General features: G+C 46.9%; 2 protein-coding genes across 7 annotated transcripts in view; one reads left to right on the top strand and one right to left on the bottom strand.

The window, feature by feature from the left end:
• Nucleotides 1-11,772, bottom strand: part of Dnai1 (dynein axonemal intermediate chain 1) — a 71,026-nt gene extending 59,254 nt beyond the window's left edge. Inside the window, exon 1 of the mRNA XM_006986047.4 lies at nucleotides 11,415-11,772. Coding sequence (XP_006986109.1) covers nucleotides 11,415-11,441 — 27 coding nt within the window. The 5' untranslated portion in view covers nucleotides 11,442-11,772. The remainder of the gene's footprint in view (nucleotides 1-11,414) is intronic.
• Fam219a (family with sequence similarity 219 member A) overlaps nucleotides 11,732-23,678 on the top strand; it is a 57,520-nt gene continuing 45,573 nt past the window's right edge. Inside the window, exon 1 of one of the 6 annotated variants that reach the window (XM_016004550.3) lies at nucleotides 11,732-12,267. In XM_016004550.3, coding sequence (XP_015860036.1) covers nucleotides 12,208-12,267 — 60 coding nt within the window. In that variant the 5' untranslated portion in view covers nucleotides 11,732-12,207. The remainder of the gene's footprint in view (nucleotides 12,268-23,678) is intronic. The other 5 variants (XM_076563494.1, XM_016004549.3, XM_006985958.4 and 2 more) reach the window with 5 other exon arrangements.

Here is a 23,678-nt window from a genome sequence, read left to right as displayed (position 1 = left end):
CGCTGACCCTGGTACTCTTTCTTGAGAGGAGAAGGGTTTCGCTGAATAGAGAATTCTGGGTTAATAGTAATTCTTCCAGTGCTTTAAATATATAATTGCGTTGTGTCTGGACTCCATTGAGAAGTAATACATAATTTATACCACTGTTCTCTACAAGCAATATGTCTTCTTTTTTTCCCACCCCCACATCTCAGATACCTTGATTTCTCTCTCTCTCTCTCTCTCTCTCTCTCTCTCTCTCTCTCTCTCTCTCTCTCTCTCTCCTTGTACTAGGGGTTGAACTAGATCTGCAAGAAACTACAAGATCGCTAGGAAGATCATGGAGTTGGACAGATTAGAAGTGGCTTCCCGGGATGTGGGAAATGTGTAGACTAAGGTTAAAGAAAGGGGTGGGGGGCAAAGGTCTAGCGCCGGCTGGTCAGTCTATTCCCTCTATGCCTTGGGCACTGGACAGAGCAGGGTCACGTCACCTTCAGGGAATTCTTTGGAACTGCCCCCTAGGGAGTGCTTCCAACTTAAGGTGAAACAAGCTGGAAAGGGCCGAGGATCTGGGTGAAGCAGCAGGAATACAAGCCAAGGCCACAGAGACTGCCTGGCTCCCCATGACTAGAGGCGCAGTGCTCTGCAGCAGCATGGAACCCCAAGATGCTTGAAGTGACAGACTGCACCAGCCCCTGTTCAGGGCAGTCCTCAGGAAACTGCTGTGCGCAGTCCAGGGGTAGAGTGAATGGTTTCATTCTTATCTTTCGTTTTCAAAGGTGTCATTATGAGGGCTCTGACTTCATTGTATTTACCCTGCTTTGTCTCATCAAGTTTCTCATCATCCCATAGGTTTCCTATCATTTAAGGAAGTCCTGAACACTGTTTCTTCAGATTTTTTTCTCCCTCTTTTATGTTTCCTTCTAGTAGTCCAACAACTGCATATTCCAAATATACACAATATGTTGCCACAGATCACTAAAGCTCCTTTTTAAAAACTCGTGTTTCTTTCTGTTTTACAAATTGGATTGTTTCCATTCATCTATGTACCCAGAATGTACCTTTACAGGCCTAGCAAACTGGAAGTATACAGATGTTCCTCCACTTCCAACAGAGTTATATCAGAGAAATCCATTGTAAATTGAAAGCACTGTAAGTCAAAGTGCATTTAATGCACCTAAGATACCAAATGCATTGCTTAGCAACACAGGCCACTGTGATAGCTGTCAGGCCATCCAGTGAACTTTTCACTTCTGATAATGTGTTTTCCCATTGTTTCTATATTTCTGCTGAGATTTCCCATCTGCCCATCCATTAAGACAGTGATGTCCTTCATTCTTTGAGATGACTGCTTTAAAGCCTTTGTCTGTTCTCACCGTTACCTATAGCTCATCTCTTGCACTCCCATGCTCTCCATCACATCTGTCTTCTGCTCCACACACACCCCCAAGCCATGATCAAGAAATTGTCACGAGGCAGAGAACAGGGGTAAAATGTGTGACTCATATTGGGTGTTCCCTTTCCTACAGGAATCAATGTCCTGTGCTGTTCATGGCTCAGTGCCTTAGAATTGTGTCCACATTTATAGTTATTCACAGTGGGAGGCAAGTCAGGATTAACTGCTTCATGATGGCAAGAATATAAGTCCCCTACAGTAACATCTTTAAGAGTTATATAGAAAATATATGGTATCTTAAAATTCACGCAGAAATGTGCTATTTTTTTAAGTTCTACAGTAAAGGCTTTTGTAAAGGATAAGTCTTTGTAATGTAAATATCAGCCTGAATGAAGGCATTGGACCAGAAGAAATCTGAGCCCTTCATGCACAATTCATGGGAAAGAAGAGATTTACCAGAAACAACACAAAGGTTACTTTAGTGTAAACCAAGTAATATTTTGCATTGAAGGAACCAATAAAAAAAGAGTATCTCAAGCCGGGCGTTGGTGGCGCACGCCTTTAATCCCAGCACTCGGGAGGCAGAGCCAGGCGGATCTCTGTGAGTTCGAGGCCAGCCTGGGCTACCAAGTGAGCTCCAGGAAAGGCGCAAAGCTACACAGAGAAACCCTGTCTCGAAAAACCAAAAAAAAAAAAAAAAAAAAAAAAGAGTATCTCTAAGGGAAACTGCCCTGCTCCCAGCCTTGGTTGCCTAAGAGAGCCTTAGAAACTTGTCTCATGCTGATAACAGCCTCCATAAACTAAAGCCACAAAGCTAAGGTCAATCAGACTCCTTCCCTAAGAGTCTGAACCAGTGCCACAGAGAGAATTGGCAGTTAGACGGAGGTAGTGATGGAAATGCTCAGGAGGTAGAGAAAAGCAGGCATGATGAACTAGAAACACACTAAAGTTATGAGGGAGCAGACCATGGAAATGCTGGCTGATTTGGGGGGCGGGGGAAAGAATAGTTGCTCAGAGAAGTAGAGGGGCTGCGAGCAATGTGGACAAAGCCATGGATCTCTACACCAGTTTCAGACTGAACCGTTTTTCTTTTTTCTTTTTTTTTACTTTCAATTTCTTATTTATTTTTCTATTATCATCTTGATACATAATAAATTCTTATCCTAAGAGTGAAATGTTTCATTGAGGCTTGCCCAGTGATTGAGTAAAATCAAAACTTATTCTAAGCCACAGTCATCCTAGGGTCCCCCCTGCTATGTAGCCTCCCTGGTTCTGTGGGTTGCAGTCTGTTGTTCTTTGCTTTATATCTAGTATCCACTTATGAGTGAGTACATACCATGTTTGTTCTTCTGAGTTTGGGTTACCTCGTTCAGGATGATATTTTCTAGTTCCATCCATTCACCTGCAAATTTCATGCTGTCATTGTTTTTCTCTGCTGAGTAGTACTCCATCGTGTATATGTACCACATTTTCTTCATCCATTCTTCAGTTGATGGGCATCTAGGTTGTTTCCAGGTTCTGGCTATTAGGAATAGTGCTGCTATGAACATAGTTGAGCATGTATCTTTGTGGTATGATTGAGCATTCCTTGGGTATATGCCCAAGAGTGGTATGGCTGGGTCTTGAGGTAGATCAATTCCCAATTTTCTGAGAAACCGCCATACTGATTTCCACAGTTGTTGTACAAGTTTGCACTCCCACCAACAGTGGAGGAATGTTCCCTTTGCTCCGCATCCTCTCCAACATAGACTGTCATTAGTGTTTTTGATCATAGTCATTCTGACAGGTATAAGGTGGTATCTCAGAGTCGTTTTGATTTGCATTTCTCTGATGATTAAGGATGTTGAGTATTTCTTTAAATATCTTTCAGCCATTTGTGATTCTTCTTTTGAGAATTCTCTATTTGGCTCTATAGCCCATTTTTTACTTGGATTGTTCAGTATTTTGATGTCTAGTTTCTTGAGTTCTTTATATACTTTGGAGATCAGTCCTCTGTCAGATGTGGGGTTGGTGAAGATCTTTTCCCATTCTGTTGGCTGTCTTATTGACCATGTCTTTTGCCCTACAAAAGCTTCTCAGTTTCAAGAGGTTCCATTTATTAATGGTTGTGCTCAGTGTCTGTGCTGCTGGTGTTTTATTTAGGAAGTGATCTCCTGTGCCAATGCGCTGAATGGTTTTTCAGCTCCAGTGCCAGACTATCTATATGTTTATCTATATGTAATGTACCTCTATGTGATACCCACACAGCCCTCTACATAGAAACGTTGCATATTCTCCTCCTGCCTCTTTTGAGCTAACTTGAGGACCTCTGTTCTCTTACCTAAAATATAGACAGCCTCTGGCTGATGATGCTTTGACTTACATTTTTTCAACCTATGATGGTGAAAGTGATATGCATTCAGTACAGACAACACTTTAAATGCTGATCCCTCCTCTGCCACACCATATGGTATACTTCCTTCAGATGCTAGGCAGCAGTAGTGAGGCAAAGCTTCCAGTCAGCTAAGGGATCTGATACTCTACAATGGACTGTGTTGCTAAATTATGATGTTTGGCAAGTGATATATAGTAAATGCATTTGACTCTCAATATTTTCAGTTGACATTGGGTTTATACGGTTGTAAACCTATTGGAAGAAAAATAAAACGCCTGTACATATTCCTTACAATTTACTAGGCCTATAGTAGTAAAAGAAATAGCTTGGATATTCTAGGGAGAGAGGAGAAAATCATTACAAAGGCAAGAAGCCTTTGACATAGGTGTCTGTCTAGTCAAGGATCCACAAATTATTTGACCCACTTATACTCCAGGGCTGGATCCGAATACACGATACATAGAAAGAATAAGTAAATAAGAAGATGAATATGAGGTAAATAATCAGAAGGAGGAGGAAGAGGAGGAGGAGGAGGAGGAGGAGGAACCTAGGCTAAACAGCAGCGTCAGGGTCCCTCCTTGTATGCGGGATTGGACTGCTGTTACTAGGATAAAGGCCGCATGAACAACTTCTCTAGGCAGAAAGAAGTTAGTGCCATGCATACCTCTCCACCATCCACCGAGCCGCTCTTCTGATTCACGCAGCCCCCAGCCATTCACCCACCCGGTGGTTATGATGCAGATCCTAGGACAACAGCTAAAGGAACAGAGCTTCTTAAAGCGGGGAGGCAAGATAAACGAAGGACATTAAAATCCAGTGAATCCAGAGCACGGTGGCACTGGAAGAAGAGGAACTGAAGTTTGATCAACAGCTACATTCCTTGCTTCTCCCACACACCCTGTCAGTGCCCGGTAACTGGGAAGATTGAGCACGCCATACACATTCCTAACTGGCAGAAACGATTTCATGTGGCTTGCTCACAGCTGGAGCCAAAGAACCAACATTACTCCTCAGCATCGGCTTGCAGGCTGCAAAGCCCAACGATAAGCACAAGAGTGCTCTGTCATTATTATTCCAGTACCTGGCATGTCCCGAACACTAACAATGTGTTAGGCTACAAAGCGAATGGGGGGGTGGGGGTGGGACCAAGGTCTGGCCTCAAACGCTCACAGCTGTTTTGTAATCTGATAATTGCGCATGACAAACCTCAGACCATAACTCTGAAAATAGCATGACTGTAATCATAACAAAATGGAACAGCCATTGGCAAAATTTGTTTTCTAGTTATCACTTCCAGAAGGAATTCCGTAACACTATTAGGGGAAGAAAAGAGAAAAACCCTCTCAACTTCCTGCCACGAAACCTCAAAATTATCATCGTCAGCATCCATCCTTTCTTCTCCCCTGTTTCAAAGCATTCCCCCCGTCCTGTCTGTGAGGATCCCTTCCCACCTTCTCAGAAACTTGGATCAAGTCATAATTCAATTTTTCTCTCCTTTATCTTCAACTCCTCTCCATCCGGATCTTTTGCCACAGTACTTAATATATTCAAGTTTTACTTTCATCTTAAAAAAAATACACACTTGCCCATATGGTCTTCACTGCCTCCTAGTTCACGGTCTCGCTTTTACCTCTGAAGTTGTTCTCTGCAAAGTCCTTAATGAATTCCTAATCCTTGCATCTGAAGGCCATGTCTTAGTGGTTACTCCGCTGACACTCCAGCAGTCGGCCACATGGCTGGCGGCCAACTCTTTCCTTCAGCTTCTGAAGAACTACCCCCACCACCACCACCACTGTCCTACTTCTTTGGTTATTTCTTATTCTTCATTTTGGATTCATGTGTGTCTGTTCAAACCTGATGTTGCTATTTCTCTCAGAAGTCTCCCCTGTTTCCCCCAGAATCAGTGTGAGGAGACACAGTGTGGTACACCCCCACCAAATTCCCTTATTCATTCAACACTCAGTCATTCATTCAGCGTTTCTGACATGATAGCCACTGTGTTAGCCTGAGAATACAGCTGTAAACAAAAGTATCCACAAGCCCTGCTCCAAGGAGTATACAATCTCATGAGAGACATACGATGATCAATGTAACATAAACAATTACACAAACAAGTGAGTAATTGCAGACCATGATTCACGCTATGGAAGAAAGGCGCACATAGCACAAGAATACCCACACAATTATGAATGAATATGAACTTTAGCCCCATCTTCTTCAACAGAAGGGCGGGAGACATCAGAACAGGTTGTAGGGATTGGTTTCTGAGTTCAAAATCTTAGGATTACATGTATGAGTGAAGATTTGAAGACTGTTTAAGGTGGAGGAGGGGAAAGACCTGTAGTCACAGCATTTGGGAGGCAGAGGCAGGAGGATCAGGAGTTCAAGGCCCTCTTCAGCTGGGCTAGGTGAGGCCCCATGTCAAAACAAAACAAAACATCATAAATAGGGGACAGCACATAAAAAACGAGGTAGAGTAATTTTTTTTCCCGAGACAGGGTTTCTCTGTGTAGCTCCGTACCTTTCCTGGAACTCACTCTGTAGCCCAGGCTAGCCTTAAACTCATAGAGATCTGGCTGGCTCTCCCTCCCAAGCGCTGGGATTAAAGGCATGCACCACCACTGCCCAGTGAGGTAGAGGAATTATGAGGGAAGATCAGTACATATTAAGTTTTAAGGCATGAGCAAGCCTCAATCCATACAGGACCCTGGGGGATTACTTAAAAATCAGGACTCTATCTGAAAAACAATGGGAGTCACTAAAGAGTTCTAAATGGGGGAATGGCCTAATCATATTGGCAGTTTGAAAAGATTTGGGGCCTGGCAAATGCCCCATGCCTTTAATCCCAACATTTGAGAGGCAGAGGCAGGCAGATCTTTGTGAGTTCAAGGCCAGCCTGGTCTACAAAGCCAGTTCCAGGACAGGCTCCAAAATTATACAGAGAAACTCTGTCTAAAAAAAATCAAGAAGAAGGAGGAGGAGGAGGAGAAGGAAGAAGAAGAAGAAGAAGAAGAAGAAGAAGAAGAAGAAGAAGAAGAAGAAGAAGAAGAAGAAGAAGAAGAAGAAGAAGAAGAGGAAGAAGAAGAAGAAGAAAGGAAGAAAAAAATTGGGGTTTTGTTTGTTTTGAATTACATTTATGTGTTTATATATCTATTTTGTGTGTGTGTGTGTGTGTGTGTGTGTGTGTGTGTGTGTGTGTGTGCACGTGGGCGCGCACATGCCACATCATGCACGTGGAGGTCAGAGGACAACCCCTGGGAACTGGTTTTCTCCTTCTACCATGTGCGTTCTCAGGATAGAATTTGAGTTTCCAGGCTTAATGGCAAGCTCCTCTTTTCCCACTGAGACATCTCAGCAGCCCAGGTTTTTGTTTTTGTTTTTGTTTTTGTTTTTGTTTTTGTTTTTGTTTTTGTTTTGAAGCAGGGTCTTGCTGTGTGCTACCATGGGTGAAAATAAAAATCATTTTTTTTTTCTTCTTTTTTTTCTTGGTTTTCAAGACAGGGTTTCTCTGTGTAGCTTTGCGCCTTTCCTGGGACTCACTTGGTACCCAGGCTGGCCTCGAACTCACAGAGATCCGCCTGGCTCTGCCTCCCGAGTGCTGGGATTAAAGGCATGCGCCACCACCGCCCGGCAAAAAATCATTCTTGATGCAGTGTAGAGAATGGATTCGAAAGGGCGTGAGCAGGTGCAAGGTTTTTGTAGTATTCTAGATGGGAGAGGTTTATGGATTGGGCGTGGGGGTGGGAGTGGTCTAGTCTGAGGTATTTAGAAGGAAGTGAGGTAGAAAGGCCTAGGAAGAAATTACTTATCTAATGCTCTCTTCTGGCCTCACGCCAATCCTGTCCCTTTACCCCATCCATCCCAGTCACTCTTCATCCAGATGACTATTTCTGAAAGTGTTGCCCCAGGGGGGTTTCTTGGAAGACCACAAAGCTGTCTAGATGTAAGTCCTTTTGGGGGCTTTTATAAGCAAACAATGCAAAATTCCAGACCTTTTTTTTTTTTTAATGATAACCAACTGAGTTATAAAGGGGTACTAAAATTTGTTAGTCATAAACTAAAATTAGCTCTTAACTGGAGTTCACAGAAGACTCTAATTTGGTTTTCTACTCCGAAGTCTGGCTGCCAGGCAATGTTTGGCAACGCTGTGAAGCTCCTGCACATAACACACACAGCTAGCTGGCATGCTCACCATTTTTAGGAAGGGCAGTTTGTTATTGAGGCATTACCAGTGATGTTTGGAGCTGGTCATGGTTTATGGTGCCTGGCATTCATGCATTTTAATTACAAATTATGATTCATGAAGTGCCATCATGACTGATTTAATATAGTGTGCGTTATTTGATTAACGCTGGGGGTAAAGTTGAGAGAGGCAAGAGACACCTCTCTGACCTCATCCCCACTACTTGCCTGCCTTCCTCGCTGACCCAGAACAAGGAGTGGGGCCCAGGCTCAGGAGCTTTACACTTGCTCTGCCAACCGTCTGGCAGGCTCCTCACTGCCCACCCCCAGTGATGCCATACCTCCTGCCTCTCCTGAAGGTCCTTGCTCTGTTGATGCCTCTGTGAGGCTGAGTCTGAACACTTTATTTAATTATAATCATCTGACTCCGAATGTATAACTACATCCCCCGATTTGTGTTTCTTCTTGGCACCGTCTTCCATTTCCATCGAACACACCACATTTTACTTATTTATTTATTGACAATTTCCCTCCACGTGGTGTGTGTGTGTGTGTGTGTGTGAGAGAGAGAGAGAGAGAGAGAGAGAGAGAGAGAGAGAGAGAGAGAGAGAGAGAGAGAGAGAGGGAAATTTCTCTCTGTGTTGCCAATACCTATGACAGTCCCTGGCACGGAGTACACAGCTCATCTGTAATTACTGCATAAGAAGGAGTAGTTACCTCACGAGGATTTTTCAACCTCTTAGTCCCTTCCACCCATCTCCTAAGCCACAGATGAACATAGTTCAATCCAATCATTCACAGCCCTGCCTGCTGCCAAAGCAGCCACACACACGCAGGAGCCCAGAAGAGCATGTTTACACATGCATTTCCATGTTACCAGGTCCCACTAAGCTCCCTGTTATTATTAGTTCCATCCAGGCTTACTCCTTCCTGCCTATCAAACACACTCGGATGAAAACTCCCAAAGACAAGCTCATGCATTCAGATTAATATTCAACCAGTTTCTTTTCAGAATTAAACATATGCAAGGTTGTATCCAAGAAATGGAGAGCAGCAATGAAAAGAATATAGATTTGAGCTTTGCCACAAAAGAGTTTATACAGTGGTCTGTTTCCAGAAAGTGGACTTAGTCCTTTATAGGAAAGTATGAATACTGTGTTGAAACTTGACAGACACACAAGAAAGAAAAGGGAAATTTAGGGCAGGGCAAAGTGAAGCAGATGGCAGCAGATGGGAAAGACTGTACCAGCCACAAACCTGAAGGAGAAAGAGAGTGTGGATGTCACTCTGCAGGGAGAGGGCAGGTCAGTGTACTGATGGGAGAGTTTTCATGCAGTTAGTGATAAGTCGGAAGTGGACTGGGTAGCAATGAGCAGCCCATTCGGGGCTGTCTGGGCCCTATGAACCAACCCAGTTAGCCTTTTGAGACGTTGAGAGCAACAGGAAATACTAAAAAGTGAGGCAGGCTATCAAGAGCGTGCATTGCTCTTGCAGAAGACTGAGTTTGATTCCCAGAGCCCACCTTGGGTAGCTAGCAACCATCTGAAATTCTAACTCCAGGGGTATCTGATGCCTCTGGCCTAAGCAGACACACACACACACACACACACACACACACACACACACACACACACCTTTAAAAGAAGAAAGTACTAAAAGACCTGTACAGTGGTGTGACATGAACTGAAAGTTTAAGTTTCTTTCTGTCCTCTAATTATCCCAATCCTGACCTTTCCTCACCACTGTGGCCTTCCGAGTCCTATTGTCCTCCTCTCTGAAGCCTCTCTACTGCTCCAACCTGCATGCCTTTTTCTCCTTCGGCCCCAGGAATCCTTCATCTTTCTGCTATCTGTTATACTGGGAGACAGAGAAAATGTCTCAAGCATGTCCAGTACTCAGCATACTTTAATACTGATCTAAATTGAGTTTCACCGAGACAAGACCATGATAAACACACACACTAGTGTTTGTAGTGTACTGAAATACCCCTTCCCTCCAGCAGACGGTGCTGGTGTGTGCAGGGCCCTTTGACCTAGGTTGATCTCCGGACCTATCTGTTGTCAACTCTGCTTTCAACTTCACATAACAAGTCATTGATGTTTCCCCTAATGAGACTGGAGACACTCATCCTGTTAAAACTACAAGTTGCTACAAAAAATTCATTTGTGGTGAGAAAGCAGACCAGTGGTCAGGGGGTAGGGGACAGGGAGCGCAAGTGGACTAAGGCACAGAGAATTTCTTGTAATAGAGGACATATTCTATATTTTAATTGTATCTGTATAAGTGTCCAGCTCTTATACATACAAAAGGATCACATAAAAGATCCATTTTAATATATATATATATATTATAACTGGCTAGACATTGGTCATTTCAAGTTAAAACAGACTGCCTATGAACTAAGGGCCAGTTGCCGTAAGCACACTACAAAAGTTTCAAAACACAGCTCAGTCTCAACATGGGCATGGCCAACACAAGAACAGAATAACCTCTCAATGGCTACAGAACTCTAAGAATGATAGGTTCTTCAGCTGTAGGTGGCCAGTGTAAGAGAAGCAGAGGGCACAAGGTTCATATGCAAAAATATGTATCAACATATGTAAAGCCACAAATATCATGGATACAGATTTGCTCTCCAGACCTCAACACACCTAGGCTTAAGTGTAGAAAAGTTTGGAGGGAGAAAAAAAAAAAAAAAAGAAAAGCCCTGATAGTTAGAAAAGCAATTTCTGAAGGACAGAGTTTTTATATCCCAGCATGCTTCTTGAGAACCTGAGATTAGCTTGTCATCTGTGGTGATGCTGCGGGGCGGGGGTGATTCCAAGCTCTGGTGAGAAGGATGTCATCTGGCCAGATGACACAGACACAACATTCACATGGCTGAGTGGGCGAGAGGCTCATAGGGAGGCGACTTGTGTTTGAGGGCCAGGAAGATGGGTGGGAAGAGGGTCTTTCTGGAAACTCGCTCTCTGACTTCTCTAAACTCCCGCACACGACCTGTTTCTTCTCTCTGTCTCTGTCTCTGTCTCTGTCTCTGTCTCTGTCTCTCTCTCTCTCTCTCTCTCTCTCCCTCTCTCTCTCTATTGGAGGGGGGGTCATATTTCTTGTACAGTCCTCTCTTGTGCCCCTTCTCTGAGCTCCCACATGACAAATGGCCCCTTGTCCCCACACTCAGCTCAGCACTAACCACGCAGCAGGGTGTTGGACAAAGTCCTTAGGAACGAGAATGAGAAGGCGATGGGGAAAGGATTGGAGGGAGGCGGGTGGGAGGGCTGGGGGGGGGCGCGATGGACTGGACAGGCTGGGTCTGTGAAGTGAAGCGGTGGAAATAATAAGGAACACAGATGCAGTTAACAGTCAAATGACAGAGGGTTCAGGAAAATATGGGCGAGGAGGACAGGATTTGTGAGAGAGAGAACAGGGAAGAATCGGCGGTTAAGGTCAGAGGTCACCAGAAGACCGCAGGCCACAGTATGGCATTACCTGCTTACGAGTCTGTTTCTGGGGCATTGTTGCAAAAAAATAGAAAACACCTCAAACCCTGAAAAAAAAAAACCTGCAAAACGCTCCCTCTCCTGGGGAGAATTTTCTCCTTCTTGACCACACACGAGGAATGCAGACTGCCTTCCACTTCAATTCCCGGTTACCAGGGTGCTTCAGGGACAGCTGTCGTTGTGGGTCCCCGCGCCCTTGTAGAACAGCGTCGGCTCCTCCCTGACGCGGTTACCCAGCAACCGATAGGCAGCCAAAGCGCAGGCGCGCCCGGCGCCCCCTCCCGGCACGGGGAGGAGGCGGCGCAGGGTGCGCAAGGACCCTCCGGCTCCGCTCAGCCCCGCCCCCGCCGCGAAACCACGTCCGCCCGCCGCGCGCACTGGGAGCTCCCGCAAGTGGGCAGGGCTGGGGCGCCCAGGCACCGCCTTCTCATGAATAATGCAGGATCCGGGCGGTGTCCCGGACCCGGAAGTGGAGTTGCAGAGTCACCGCAGTGGCTGAGCTGCTGACAGGAGGCGGCGGCGGAGGAGGAGGCGAGGCAAGACCTGCGGCTCCGCGGGGCCACTGCCGCGGTAGCTCTAGGCAACCCCACGGAGCTTACGCCGGCCCCAGTCAGCCCGCGAGCCTCTCGCCGCCTGTCCGTCCTTCCATCCGCTTTTTCGCCCTACGGGTCCGGGGCGGCCTAGTCTGCATCATCTGCCGGGCTTCTGGGGCCGCCGCCCCGCGCGGTCCCGTCGGCGTCCCTGGCCGCGCCCGGCCCCTGGCCCGCTCGCCCACCGGCACCATGATGGAGGAGATCGACCGGTTCCAGGTGCCCACCGCGCACTCGGAGATGCAGCCGCTGGTGAGGGGGCGGGCGGCGGGCAGGCCAGGGCCGGGAGGGGCGCCGCCGGAGAGGAGGGAAGGAACTAGGCCGTGGGGATTGTGCGAGGGGGCGCCATCTGATAAGGCAGGGGGAGCCGTGAAAACGCATTGCCGGGGGAGGGAGTCTTGCAGAGGGAGAAAACCGTGGGGGGGTTACCTGCGCTGAGAGCGAAGGACCTGGAAGGGCGGAGGGCACGGTCAGCGTAGGCAGAACGCCGTCGGATAGGACCGAGGGCAGCCCGATAGTGCACACCGCTAGTGGGGTGATCGAGGGGGATGTCACTGGGTATCTTTGGCAGCAGACCCAGGGGATCGGGATGGGGGTGGGTGAGAAAGGCGTTTAGCCCTCGAGGCCTGTGATGCTCAGGACGAGGGAGGAGGCCAGGAGATCGGCCAGTCTAAAGAGGACTGCAAATAGGCTTTTAGAAAAGGAGAGGCCTGCTCGCCAGTCCTTTATATAAATAGCAAAGCTGAATAGGAACCAGGCACCGATGGGAGCAGAGGTTCGGTGCAGGACCTGGGAATTCCCTTCTTCTAGAAAGAGGAGCGCCCCCAGTTCAAGCTGGGGGCATCTGGAATCGGGAAGGGGAAGAGTGTGCAGTGGCGAGATGAAGAATCACGGGTGTCCATGAGAACACTAAGGTACCTCCAAGAATAGGAGGTGGAGCTGTGCTGGAGCAGCCTGTGCGGACCGGTTCGGAATTCGGAAGAGCCCTTGTCATCTTAGGCCTACGTGCTTGGAGTCTTTGCAGGGCGGGGATCCTGCCTCCGGTCCGCGGTCCTGGAGTCAGGCAGGAATGATGTCATCGATGCCGGCGCCGAGGGGATGGAAGGGGGGGAGGGTGATGCCGGTTTGTGGAGGCATGGCCTAAAGAAGACGATGCCTGCTGGCCATTGCCCTAGGGCTACCTGGCTGTCATTGCTGCCCGAAAATAGGTAGGAAGGTGAGAGGCCTAACCAGCTGGAGAGAGAAGGGAGGGGGAAAGAACGCTGAGGCTTCATTAACCCACCTTGGAGCCTGCGCTGCAAGAGCTAAGAGGAGGCAGGATAGGCCAGGAACCAAAATGTGCAGATGCCTTTTGCTCTCTGCTGGCCCTGACGTGTGCTCTCACTTAAGCTCAGGGGCTCCCTAAGTCCCTTCCCTCTGTGTTAGTCAGAGTGGGCCAGAATAGGTTCTTCTCCTGAGCCTGCAGCTTCAGAATTGACAGTATGCTTTGTGGTTTCCTAGACAAATAACTTGCCTGTTACAGTAACCAAGATGGACCAAGGTGCGAAGGTGGGAAGTATGGATCTCCTTTCCACACTTGTACATTTTGTGAAGCTGAAACAGACGGGCTTTGTAGAAGTGTGCAATATTGAACCTGTAGATGTGCTGCAAGACTTTGGATGCTACTACTGAATTATTTGGGAACCAGAATATCCCCAGGGAGAAGTTTATTCTATGAAGGTTAAAAAAAAAAGGACCTTAGCTGGGTTAGACCTTTGCTTAATAGGTTCCCTATTCAGCTAACCTTGCCTCCAAACTAGGGTGCAGTGCCCTTCCAGTTCTAAGCTACTCATGTGTGGAGGCGGGGATGTAAGGGGCGGAGGTTCTTGTAAGTCTAGGAAAGGAGTTGGTTCTTGTTTCTCATCTGAGGTTCCTGAGATGGTATCTGTCCACGGAAAGAGAAGACTAAGGCCGTCAGGATTGTGCAGTTGTCCTTGGTGACTCTGCTATCTCCTGGGATTCTTTCCTAATCATGGGTGGAAGACTCCTGAGCTGTTTTGGTTTGTGAGGCCCTGAAGAAGAGACGTTTGTGGTGAGGAGGTGCTTATTAGAATAGCTGTAGCTGCCCACACCCTTTTTTGAAAGCTAAAGTAGTCTGCAAGAGAATACTGTGTTGAGGTTGAGTGAATCTTAAAGAAGTAACAATATAGTCTAACACTTGGGGGGCATAGACATTCCCCTGTCTCTTGACTCTTCCTATATTGGAGTCTAGAGACACCCCAGACTTCTTAAGTGCCCTTTATTCTGTTGAAAACAGCAGAATGTTGTGTGACGTTTCCCCCAAGGACCTTCATTGAGTCATAAGGAATCAAGATGCACACCTGTGGGAGGGAGAGGGCAGGATGGTTCTGTAGGGGTGTTTGGGGGGAGGCCATCAAAACTAGGGTCCCAGGCTCAAAGTCACCTGTGATCTCTTCCATTTTTTGCTATTATTTATAGTGACCTCTAGGAAGTCTGGCATTCTCCTTGAACTGTTTTTCCATTTACAAAATGAAGACAAACTGTTCATTTAATGTTTAAACAATAGTTCCTCATTCTCCCTTCCAAAGAATATCACGGAGCCTGATATAGTGACTCAGAAAATTGATTTACCAAATACTGAACATCTGCACTGTTCCAGATTCTACACAAGATATCAAGGACACAGTGGTTAGCCATGTAAGTTCAGATGGGGCCCTGCCCTGCTGGAGCACACCATTCAGTAAAAGCTTGTTTCTCTTGCTCACTCCATGAGTGAGCTTCCTTAGGGCAGAATAGAGTCTGCCTCCTTAGACCACAAGAAAAGATGGAAGCTCCAGTATTGGCCTCATTGCCCCCTTCAGGACCTGGGAGTACGGACAGAGGTCTGTGTCTTGGATCTCATCATCAGATAACCCTCCCCCAGAAGAAGCATCTTTTTCTTTATTTTTACTTGAAGGAGAAACTCATCTTGAAACAGAGGCTTGGGGGAGTGGCAGCACTTGAGAGAGAAGGTGCAGCCAGTAGATCTGGGTGTTTCCAAGGTGCTAATTTAAGCATTAGCTCTCAGCTAGTGGGAGGCAGAGGAAGAAATCCCTGCCTTGTTGTTGCTGCTGCTGTTACCACAGCTGCCTGGAGCCTCCTGTCTGGGGCGGGAGTTTGCCCGAAAGGAGTGGCTCCCTTCTTTCCCTATCAGGCCAATTATTTAATTGGCCTGGCTGCATCTCAGCAGCTGAACCAGGTCCCAGCCTGTCTCTGAGCTCCCCAGGGTCTCTTCTTGTCTCCTTAGGAAGGAAATGAGAGCTCTTCTTGGTGATCTATTCCCTGGGCTCTGCTCCTGCTGTGTCTGTCTTCCAGAAACTTTGGAATGGCCCATTTTGTGGGCCAGCTCTGCCATACACCTCACTAATCCTGGGGAACTCCCTGCTGCCCAGGCTCTGTTGGGCTGTCATTGGTATGAGTGGCAGCGGGCACAAGCCCTCTGGCCTATTATCTGTTCAGCTGGTTGGTTCAGCCACACAGTCTACGTCTTGGAAGAGATTTGTTGCAAAAAAACAAAAACAAAAACAAAAACAAATAGAGCTTTTGAGTACTTAATTTCATCAAGCAACACTCTGCCTCTGGTGCAGTCAGAGGCATAAGAGACTTACAGAATGGCATATGGCAGCTGATGTGGTCCCTGCACACTTGAGAGAATGCTAGTCTAGCCTCACTGAAACCAGATTACCCATTAACTCATTTGTTTAGTTCATGAGCATTTGCTACTACATCTGCTCAGTTCCTGGTACTTGAAGGATACAGAGACTGGTCAAGGCTCTGCTTGTGGGTCTCCAGGAGAAGGATGGGCTCGAATGCTGACAGGAAGGTTTATAGATATATGTCAGAATGAGTAGCAACGCGTGGTGATCCTGAGAGAGCCTGAGAACGCTGCCATCCTGACCCTTTGACCGTTGGAGCTGGAAGAGGGGTTTACGGCTTCTGTTGCCTGCTGACTGTAAGGGATGGAGAGTGACAGGGTGTCAGCTCAGTGACTGAAAGTGGAAGAGGGAGTGAGTGTCACAAGGACAGGCAGTCCGCACTGGGGAAGACCCTCTAAGTTGTCCCTTGTGCGGTTGGAGGTTGAGATGTCAGTGGGAGGCAGGGAAGAGATGATGGGGCCCCGAGCTAAAGCAGATGCCCAGAGGGGAGGACAGATGTGAGTAAAATGCAAGGGCAGGATATGGAGCCTCTTGAGAGGTGGGCTGGAGAGCTGGACAATCAGAGGGGACTCCAAGGTTTCTGATGTAGACATTTGGATGGAGGGAGGGACCACCACCAACCACCTCAGGAAATGTGGAAGTTGTGCCCTTGCTTCAGGGACTTCTTGTAGTAGAGAAGGTGTCTCTTTTCCTTGCTCAACTTCTGAGATTATGAGGAACTCAGAAGTTCTAGAAAACCAAACATGATAACAATGACCCCCCCAGCTTCATAGGGTCACAGAGTATGTGCTCCTCTGAATATTTCTCCCTTGCAGCCTACTTTACTGAGTACAGAGCATTGCTGGTAGCAAGAAACCACAGTGGGGTTTTCTAGACGGAGTCTCATGTTACCCAGGGTGGCCTCAAACTCAGTAAGTTGCTAAAGATGATCTTGAACTCCTGACCTTCCTGCCTCTGCCTCTGTAAGTAGCTGAGGATATATATCACAGTATAGACAAAGGTGACTTTGAACTTTGGATCCTCCTTGCTCTACCCTCTAAGTGTTGGGATTCCAGTAGAATCTGAAGTCCTCTGGCCTGACTTCTCATTATCTATTTGGTTAAACTTACGGTTTTATTTCACTGGTTTATTCTACCATGAATGTGTATATGTCACAGCATTATCTGCAAGAGTCACAAGAGGAAGGACATATGCCTCCCTTTTCTGAAAGTACGTCATATATTCTGCAAGCTGTGTTGAGGTAAAGCTTGGGTCTACTTCCTTGCAGGCAAGGGGGGCCAACAGACTTCCCTGGTGAGAACACTTACAGGTGGCTTGGCTTCTCAGAGGTCCCCAGTGTGGCTCTGCAGCAGGTAATCCCATGGTAGCTGGTGTTCAGGCTGAGACAGTCACAGGCCCAAGCAACCCACTGCCCTTAACTGCTGCTAACCCTGTGTGAAAAGAAATGGAAAGTAGAGACTTCTTACCTTGAACCTCATTAGCTTCTGGGCCTGCTCTCCTCTGGGAAAGGGCAGATGGAGGGCCAGGGCTGTACCTCAGTCGGTAGAGAGAAGAGCCTTTGAGAAGGGAATCTTGGGTTCCACCCTCACCACTGCACAAACTGGGTGTGGTAATGCTCACCTGTAATCCCAGAACTTGGAAAAGGGAAGCAGGAGGATCAAAAATTCGAGGTCATCCTTGGCTACATAGTGAGTCTGAGCCAGTCTGGGCTACATGATTAAGAGTGTGGCTCTTCAGAGGACCTGAGTTTGGTTCCCAGCACCCATGATGTGTGTGGCTCACAACCACCTGCAACTTCAGTTCTAGGGCATCCCACATCTTCTGGCTTCCACAGGCACCCATGTATATTCACACAGACACACAACCACACACACACACATAAACACACACACATATAAACACACACACATACATACAACCACACACACACACACACACACACACACACACACACACACACACAGCAGATGAAGCCTTGTCCTGGTTGTTTGTGTTTTTTTGTTTTTGTTTTTAATCAGCTTGACACAAGCTAGAGCTATCTGAGAACAGGGAACCACAACTGAGAAAATGCCTCCATGACATTGGCATGTAAGCAAGCCTGTGGGGCATTTTCTTAATTAGTGATCAATATGGGAGGGCCAAGCCCACTGTGAGTGGTGCCACCCCTGGGCAGATGGTCCTGGGGTATATAAGAACGTGGGCTGAGCAAGCCATGAGGAGCAAGCCAGTAAACAGTACTCCTACACGGCCTCTGCTTCAGTGCCTTCCTCCATGTTCCTGCCCTGACCTTTCTCAGGGACAGAGAGTGACCTGAACATTGTAAGCTGAAATAACCCCTTTCCTCTCCAAGTTGCTTGTCATGGTATTTTATCACAGCAATAGAAACCTAAGACAAGCCTTGTGCGTGGAAAGGGCTTAGCTGTACTATACCTTTCAGCTGACTGTGGGAAAACTGGTACAAGGAGCCCCAAGAGAATGGAATGGAGAGAATCAGGCTGAAGCAGTTACCCAGAGGTTCTGGGAAGCAAAGGTGTGGCTCGGTCCGTCTGGAGTCATTGTTTCCTAAGGAAGCTGGTAGGATGGGTCTCTAATCCCAGCACTGGAGAGAGAGAGACAGGTGGATCCCTGGAGCCCATTGGCCGGCCAGTCTAGGCAATCTGTAAGCTCCAGGTTCAGTGAAAGAGCCTGTCTCAAAAAATAAGGTGAAAGTGATAAGGGAAAAACCCAACATTGATCTCTGGCCTCCAGATGTGCTCGCACAAATGTATATACACACCGGCATGCACATGCACACAGCCCACACAAGCATACCCCAGGGGGCTGGAGAGATAGCTCAATGGTTAAGAGCACTGGTTGTTCTTCCAGAGGACCCAAGTTCAATTCCCAGCATTCACATCAAGTAGCTCAAAAACTGCCTATAACTCCAGCCCCAGGGGGTCCAACACCCTCTTCTGGCCACTGTGGGCATCTTCACACCTATAGCAATACACATATACTCAAATAAAAATAAGAATTTTTAAAAATCCTCAAAATTCAATTTAAAAAAGATTTATTGAAATGCTGATCATGGGTGCACACCCTCAATCCTAATGCTAGGGAGGCTGAGGCAGGAGGATCTTCAGTTTGAGTCCAGTTTGGGATACACAGCAAGCTCCAGGCCAGTGTGGGCTACAAACTGACAGTGGGTGGAAAAAACAAAAAGCCGAATAACACACAACCTGTGAAGTGAGAATCTATATATTTCAATATATAGTTGGTTTTAGTATAACTACAGTCAATCTCTAAGTTATTTATGGTTCCCATATTAATTGTATCCCTATAAAGAAATTAGAGATCATCAGCCAAAATGACTCAGAACTGCATCTCCTATGGTATTTTGTTAAGAATATTGATCCTTTGGGATACTTATGTTAAAAAAGGATTCCTACTCAAATTCCTTGGGAAACACTACCTACTCCTGATACAGCATTCACTAGTGTTTAAAGGCTCTGCCAAGTCCTGCCATAAAGCAGCATCTTCAACTGTGTTAAACTCAATGTTTCCCATACTATGTAGCCTTGGCTGGCCTGAAAAACCCACAGCAATTTGCCTGCCTGTGTCCCCGGGTGTTGAGACTAAAGGAGTGCACCCCCACACCCAGCCCAGAACATTATTTTTGAATGTTGCACTGCTAACATCTTACAGAGCCAGCGTGTTTTGGTGAATCCTCTCTAGTGTCTGGCTTAGAAGAGTCGGTGTTGTGACCACTCTAAATGTATACTCTTCTCTGTTCTTTCTTTTTAATTTTTAAAGATCTGTTTATCTTTTTTATGTTTATGAGTGTTTAGCTTGTGTAACATGTGTGTGCCTGGTGTCTGCAGGGGTCAGAAGAGGACATCAGATCCCCTGAGACTGTAATTACAGGTGGTTGTGAGCCACCGTGTGTACTCTGGGAATCAAACCCAGGTCATCTATAAGAATAGCAAGTGCCTTTAACCACTGAGCCATCTCTCCAGCTCCTTCCCTGTGCTTCCCTGTGAGCCTCCCTCAGAAGCCAGGCCATCTTACCCAGCGTTGGGCCTAGTGGGATATTGCTAGCTTGGGTCAGAGTCTGACTTGCTGCTGGTAGCAGCAAGTTCCTCATGATCTTTGGTAGAGAAGCATGTACACAGGGCCTTGTTTTTCTCATGATTTGAGAAAAAGATTCCTTTCTTTCTGTTCAGTTTTGTGGGTAGTTTGTTTTTACAGATTTATTGAGATGTAATTCATTCTGTATGTTTTAACTATTTTAAACACTACTTTTAGTTCTAGCTTGGCTACCTATGCCTTAGTTCTGTTTCTCTTTTGGCCTGTGCGCTGTGCTCTGTCCTTTTATGTTCATCCAGGCAGTATGGAAAATAAAAATTATAGTCCAGATATCTTGTCAGGAAGAGTGCCATTGGGATTCAAAACAAGAAATGGGTTCCTGGTTTCAGAGATGTGCCAGAACCTAATCTGAAGCCTTAGGAAGTGCCCCTGCCATTTGGACAGCCTTACCGGTGTTCCTGCATAATCACCTCACACCCTCTTGGTCTCTAAATGACACAAAGTAGGGGTGATAAGTAAGGTTTTGACCCCCATGCCAATTGAAGTGTAGTGGCTGTCTGGGGCATTGTGTGGGTGGATTCTGAGAAAGAGTCCTGGTATTGTGAGAAAAGTGAATGTTATTGACTTTCCATGTCTGCCGTGGTCTTCAGTGGGAGGAATGGCCTTTTCGAGGCTCTGCCCTACTGTCATGGCTTCCCTTAATCATCATCATTATCCTGGGCAGACAACACAGGAAAGGGAGACTGGGAATAGGAGCCGTTCAGCACGGTCTCACTGAGGGCGGCAGTCTTGTGACATAGCTACTCAAGAGCTGAACACTGACCTCTTCTATCCCAGTGTCCCTAACCAGATCTTCAGCATTAGGTCTTGAAGAGTATGCAAAGCTAACTGTCCTTTGGAAGTTGGTGGGCTAGGTGAGAAGGTGGACCCTTCACTCTGCCAAACAGAAGACAGGGAGAAAGAGACAGAATGAGGCGAAGATCTCAGGACTAGCACATGAGTGGCTGGCCATGCTTAAAATGAAACAATAACCCCTTAAGAGCAGCATGGAGAAGCCCTGCTAGCCTCAGCATCTTCCTGGTTTTACTCCAGGCTAAGGGGACCCTGGTTTTTCTTCTATGATTTCACTGATGTACTCGCATGCTCCTGCTGCCCTAGATACACAATGGATACTTTCAAGTTTTTCTCTACACAGACCTGTCCGTGGGATCTGAGAGACCCACATTATTGTGACTGCCACTGTGTTTCATGATCACATTTAATAGTTCTGCCTTTTGTTATGTTGAACTTGGGGCATATTTGAAATATGGTGGCCTTTTCGTTCACAGTGTAAAATCAAGAGGCAAACCTGGAACTGTATATAAGCTGGGCTGATTGGCAGTCAGGTAAGGGGCCACAGGGGCTGTGAAATGGCAGCTTCATGCTAATCAAAAACTACATCATGTGTGTGTGATGTAAGTCTTTCTGTTGTTATTTTGGGTTTTTTGAAACAGGTTCTCACTCTGTAGCCCATGGTGACCTGGAACTCATTATGCAGTCCAGGCTGACCTCAAATTCATATAATTCTCCTGCCTCAGCCTTCTAAGTGTTAAATTACAAGTACATGCCAATATGCCTGGCATATGTAATATAACCATTATTCTCAGAAAGATAGTTGTCTGAATTCATCAAGGTGGAATCAAGGTAAGGATGTGTGATTATGTAGGCGAGGTAACTCTTCAAAGAGAGCTAGTGCTTCAGAGGACAGGAAGTTTAATGTAAGTCTACTATTTGAGGTGGACTAGGAAGGCTTAATGTACTGTTGGGTTCCACTGATAGAAGTATGGAGTTCAGACCTGAGGAGGTGATGGTCCTATTCTATCCTGTTCTGCACTGGTCAGCATTGTCTGAACTCCTGAATTCTTTGCTGTCATCATTCAAGTGACAAAAAGAATCGAAATCATGTCATGTGAGAACAGTTGGAAGAACTGCAGCTGTTCAGCCTGTGGATAAACAGTCTCAGAGAGCAGAGCACATGACTAAGGCTTCTGAGTCCTAAATGACCAGGACTAGGAAAGGAAGGTTAGATTTCAAGCTACCTGTGACTTCACAGGGAAGACGCAGGACCACGGGATGGGAGCATGAAGAGGTGCATACCCATCTTCTCCCTGAGGTAGTGGCTCTTCATCTGGCCAGAGGCCAAGACACCTGGAGATGCCCTGCTCTTTGGAAAATGCCATGCTCTTTCCAAAACAGGCACCAGGAATTGTTCTGGAGCAGAAACACAGCTGAGTGAGGCAGCCATGTTCCAGACACTGTGAGCATCACTTGGTGCCTGTCATGAGCTTTTACTAATCTCTGTATTTCGAGGCCGTCCTCCAGACTCTATCTCTTCCTGGCTCTCCTCTCTTTCTTTCAACAAGATGTAAGCATGCCACCTTTTACCCTGGTGTGGGACTTTTGTGTAAAGTCTTAGGCCTACCCTACATTCCTTTTTAAGAGAGAAGCAGTGGATTTCCCAAGCACCTGACCCATGTTGGGAAGTAGGTTGGGATGGTTCTTGCTGTTCGTTGTGTACCCCTGTATGTAAGGTCTGAAGCCAGAGAATAGGCTTGGCTGTTACCCGGAGCAGCTTAGCATTTACCTGGCCAGAATCAAGATGTCCTGGTCCCAGGCCCGGGTATCCCTTTACAACTTGAGGCCTAGTTCAGTTTTCTACATCAAGCTTCATGGGCTTTTGAGGCCTTAAACCACCTTCATCCCTCAGTTATTCATTTCTACCATTCACCAGCTTTCTTGTAGGACCAGCCATCCCCTTCACCTCTCTCTTCTATTGGTGCCTAGAGAATATTCTGTACTCAGGTACTCTCTCTCATCTCTGACTGCTCACTCGTATCCATTCCTCAAAACCGGGACAACTCTGCTTCCCCGAGAAGCCCTCCCTGGCTCTTCTTGTGAACAGTCAACTCGTCCCAAGGCCCCTAGCCTCTGTCTAGTCTAGCCCCTAACGTGGTATGTGTGGCGTTCTGGCTCAGGTGTCCACTCCAGAGAGCTGTGCTGTCCCCATCTTGTCCCCAGCTCCTCCTCTGTCTTGCTGGCAGGAAGCATCTACTCCAAGGGCTTGTCAGACCAGAAAAAAAGAAAGCTGGCCTTGAGAAATGGAATTACAGAAGACAGCTGGCTTGTCTGAGGATGAGTAAGAGCAGACAGGAGTTGGGGGACTCTGAGGAATGAGTAGGTGGGAGCCAGAGAGCAGAAACGTCATATTGGAGAATTGTGGGAGTTTCAGGGGGATGTATGGATTGAAGAATTCATTCATTATTCAAAGAAACACCCTTTGAGCATCTGCTGTATGTAAGACAGTGCAGCACACATAGGGAATAGAATAATCAAGAAAGCAAACATGGCCGTCCAGCGGGAGAGACAGACCCTGAACAACTAAAGCACACAGCCAGAGTCACGGTGAGAAACAGGTGAGTGGTGGAGACTCAAGAAAAGGTGCTGTGAGTGAGAACAGGGAGATGGGGGGGGGGTCAGGTAAGCTGCCTGTGAGAAAAAGTGCTGTTGGAGCTCAGACCACAGGATGAGAAGGTCCTGGGGTGCTAACAGAGAGTGACTTCTTCTTGCTCCCTGGCAGGTCAGGGACTCCCCAGTGAGTCCCTTCCAAACTGGCCTTTCTCCATCCTGTCCCTGCGCAGCACTGGGTAAGTTTTCAGAAATGGGCACGTGGGAGGGCCAGAGTAGCCCTGCTCCCAGTGGTAGTGAGACCTTTAGCCACGCTGCCAGCTCTGCTGTGGGACTGAGAGAGCTATTAATAGTGTGGTGATATTGAATATTTAAAGAGCTCTGTTGACGAAGAACTCTTACCTGAGTCCTCCAGCATTGTGTGTTTTACACATGTTCTCCTAGAGATGGGAAAGGTAC

Source organism: Peromyscus maniculatus, chromosome 2 (genome assembly GCF_049852395.1).
Source record: "Peromyscus maniculatus bairdii isolate BWxNUB_F1_BW_parent chromosome 2, HU_Pman_BW_mat_3.1, whole genome shotgun sequence".
Classification (NCBI taxonomy): domain Eukaryota; kingdom Metazoa; phylum Chordata; class Mammalia; order Rodentia; family Cricetidae; genus Peromyscus; species Peromyscus maniculatus.
This window is presented reverse-complemented; position numbering and strand designations above follow the sequence as displayed.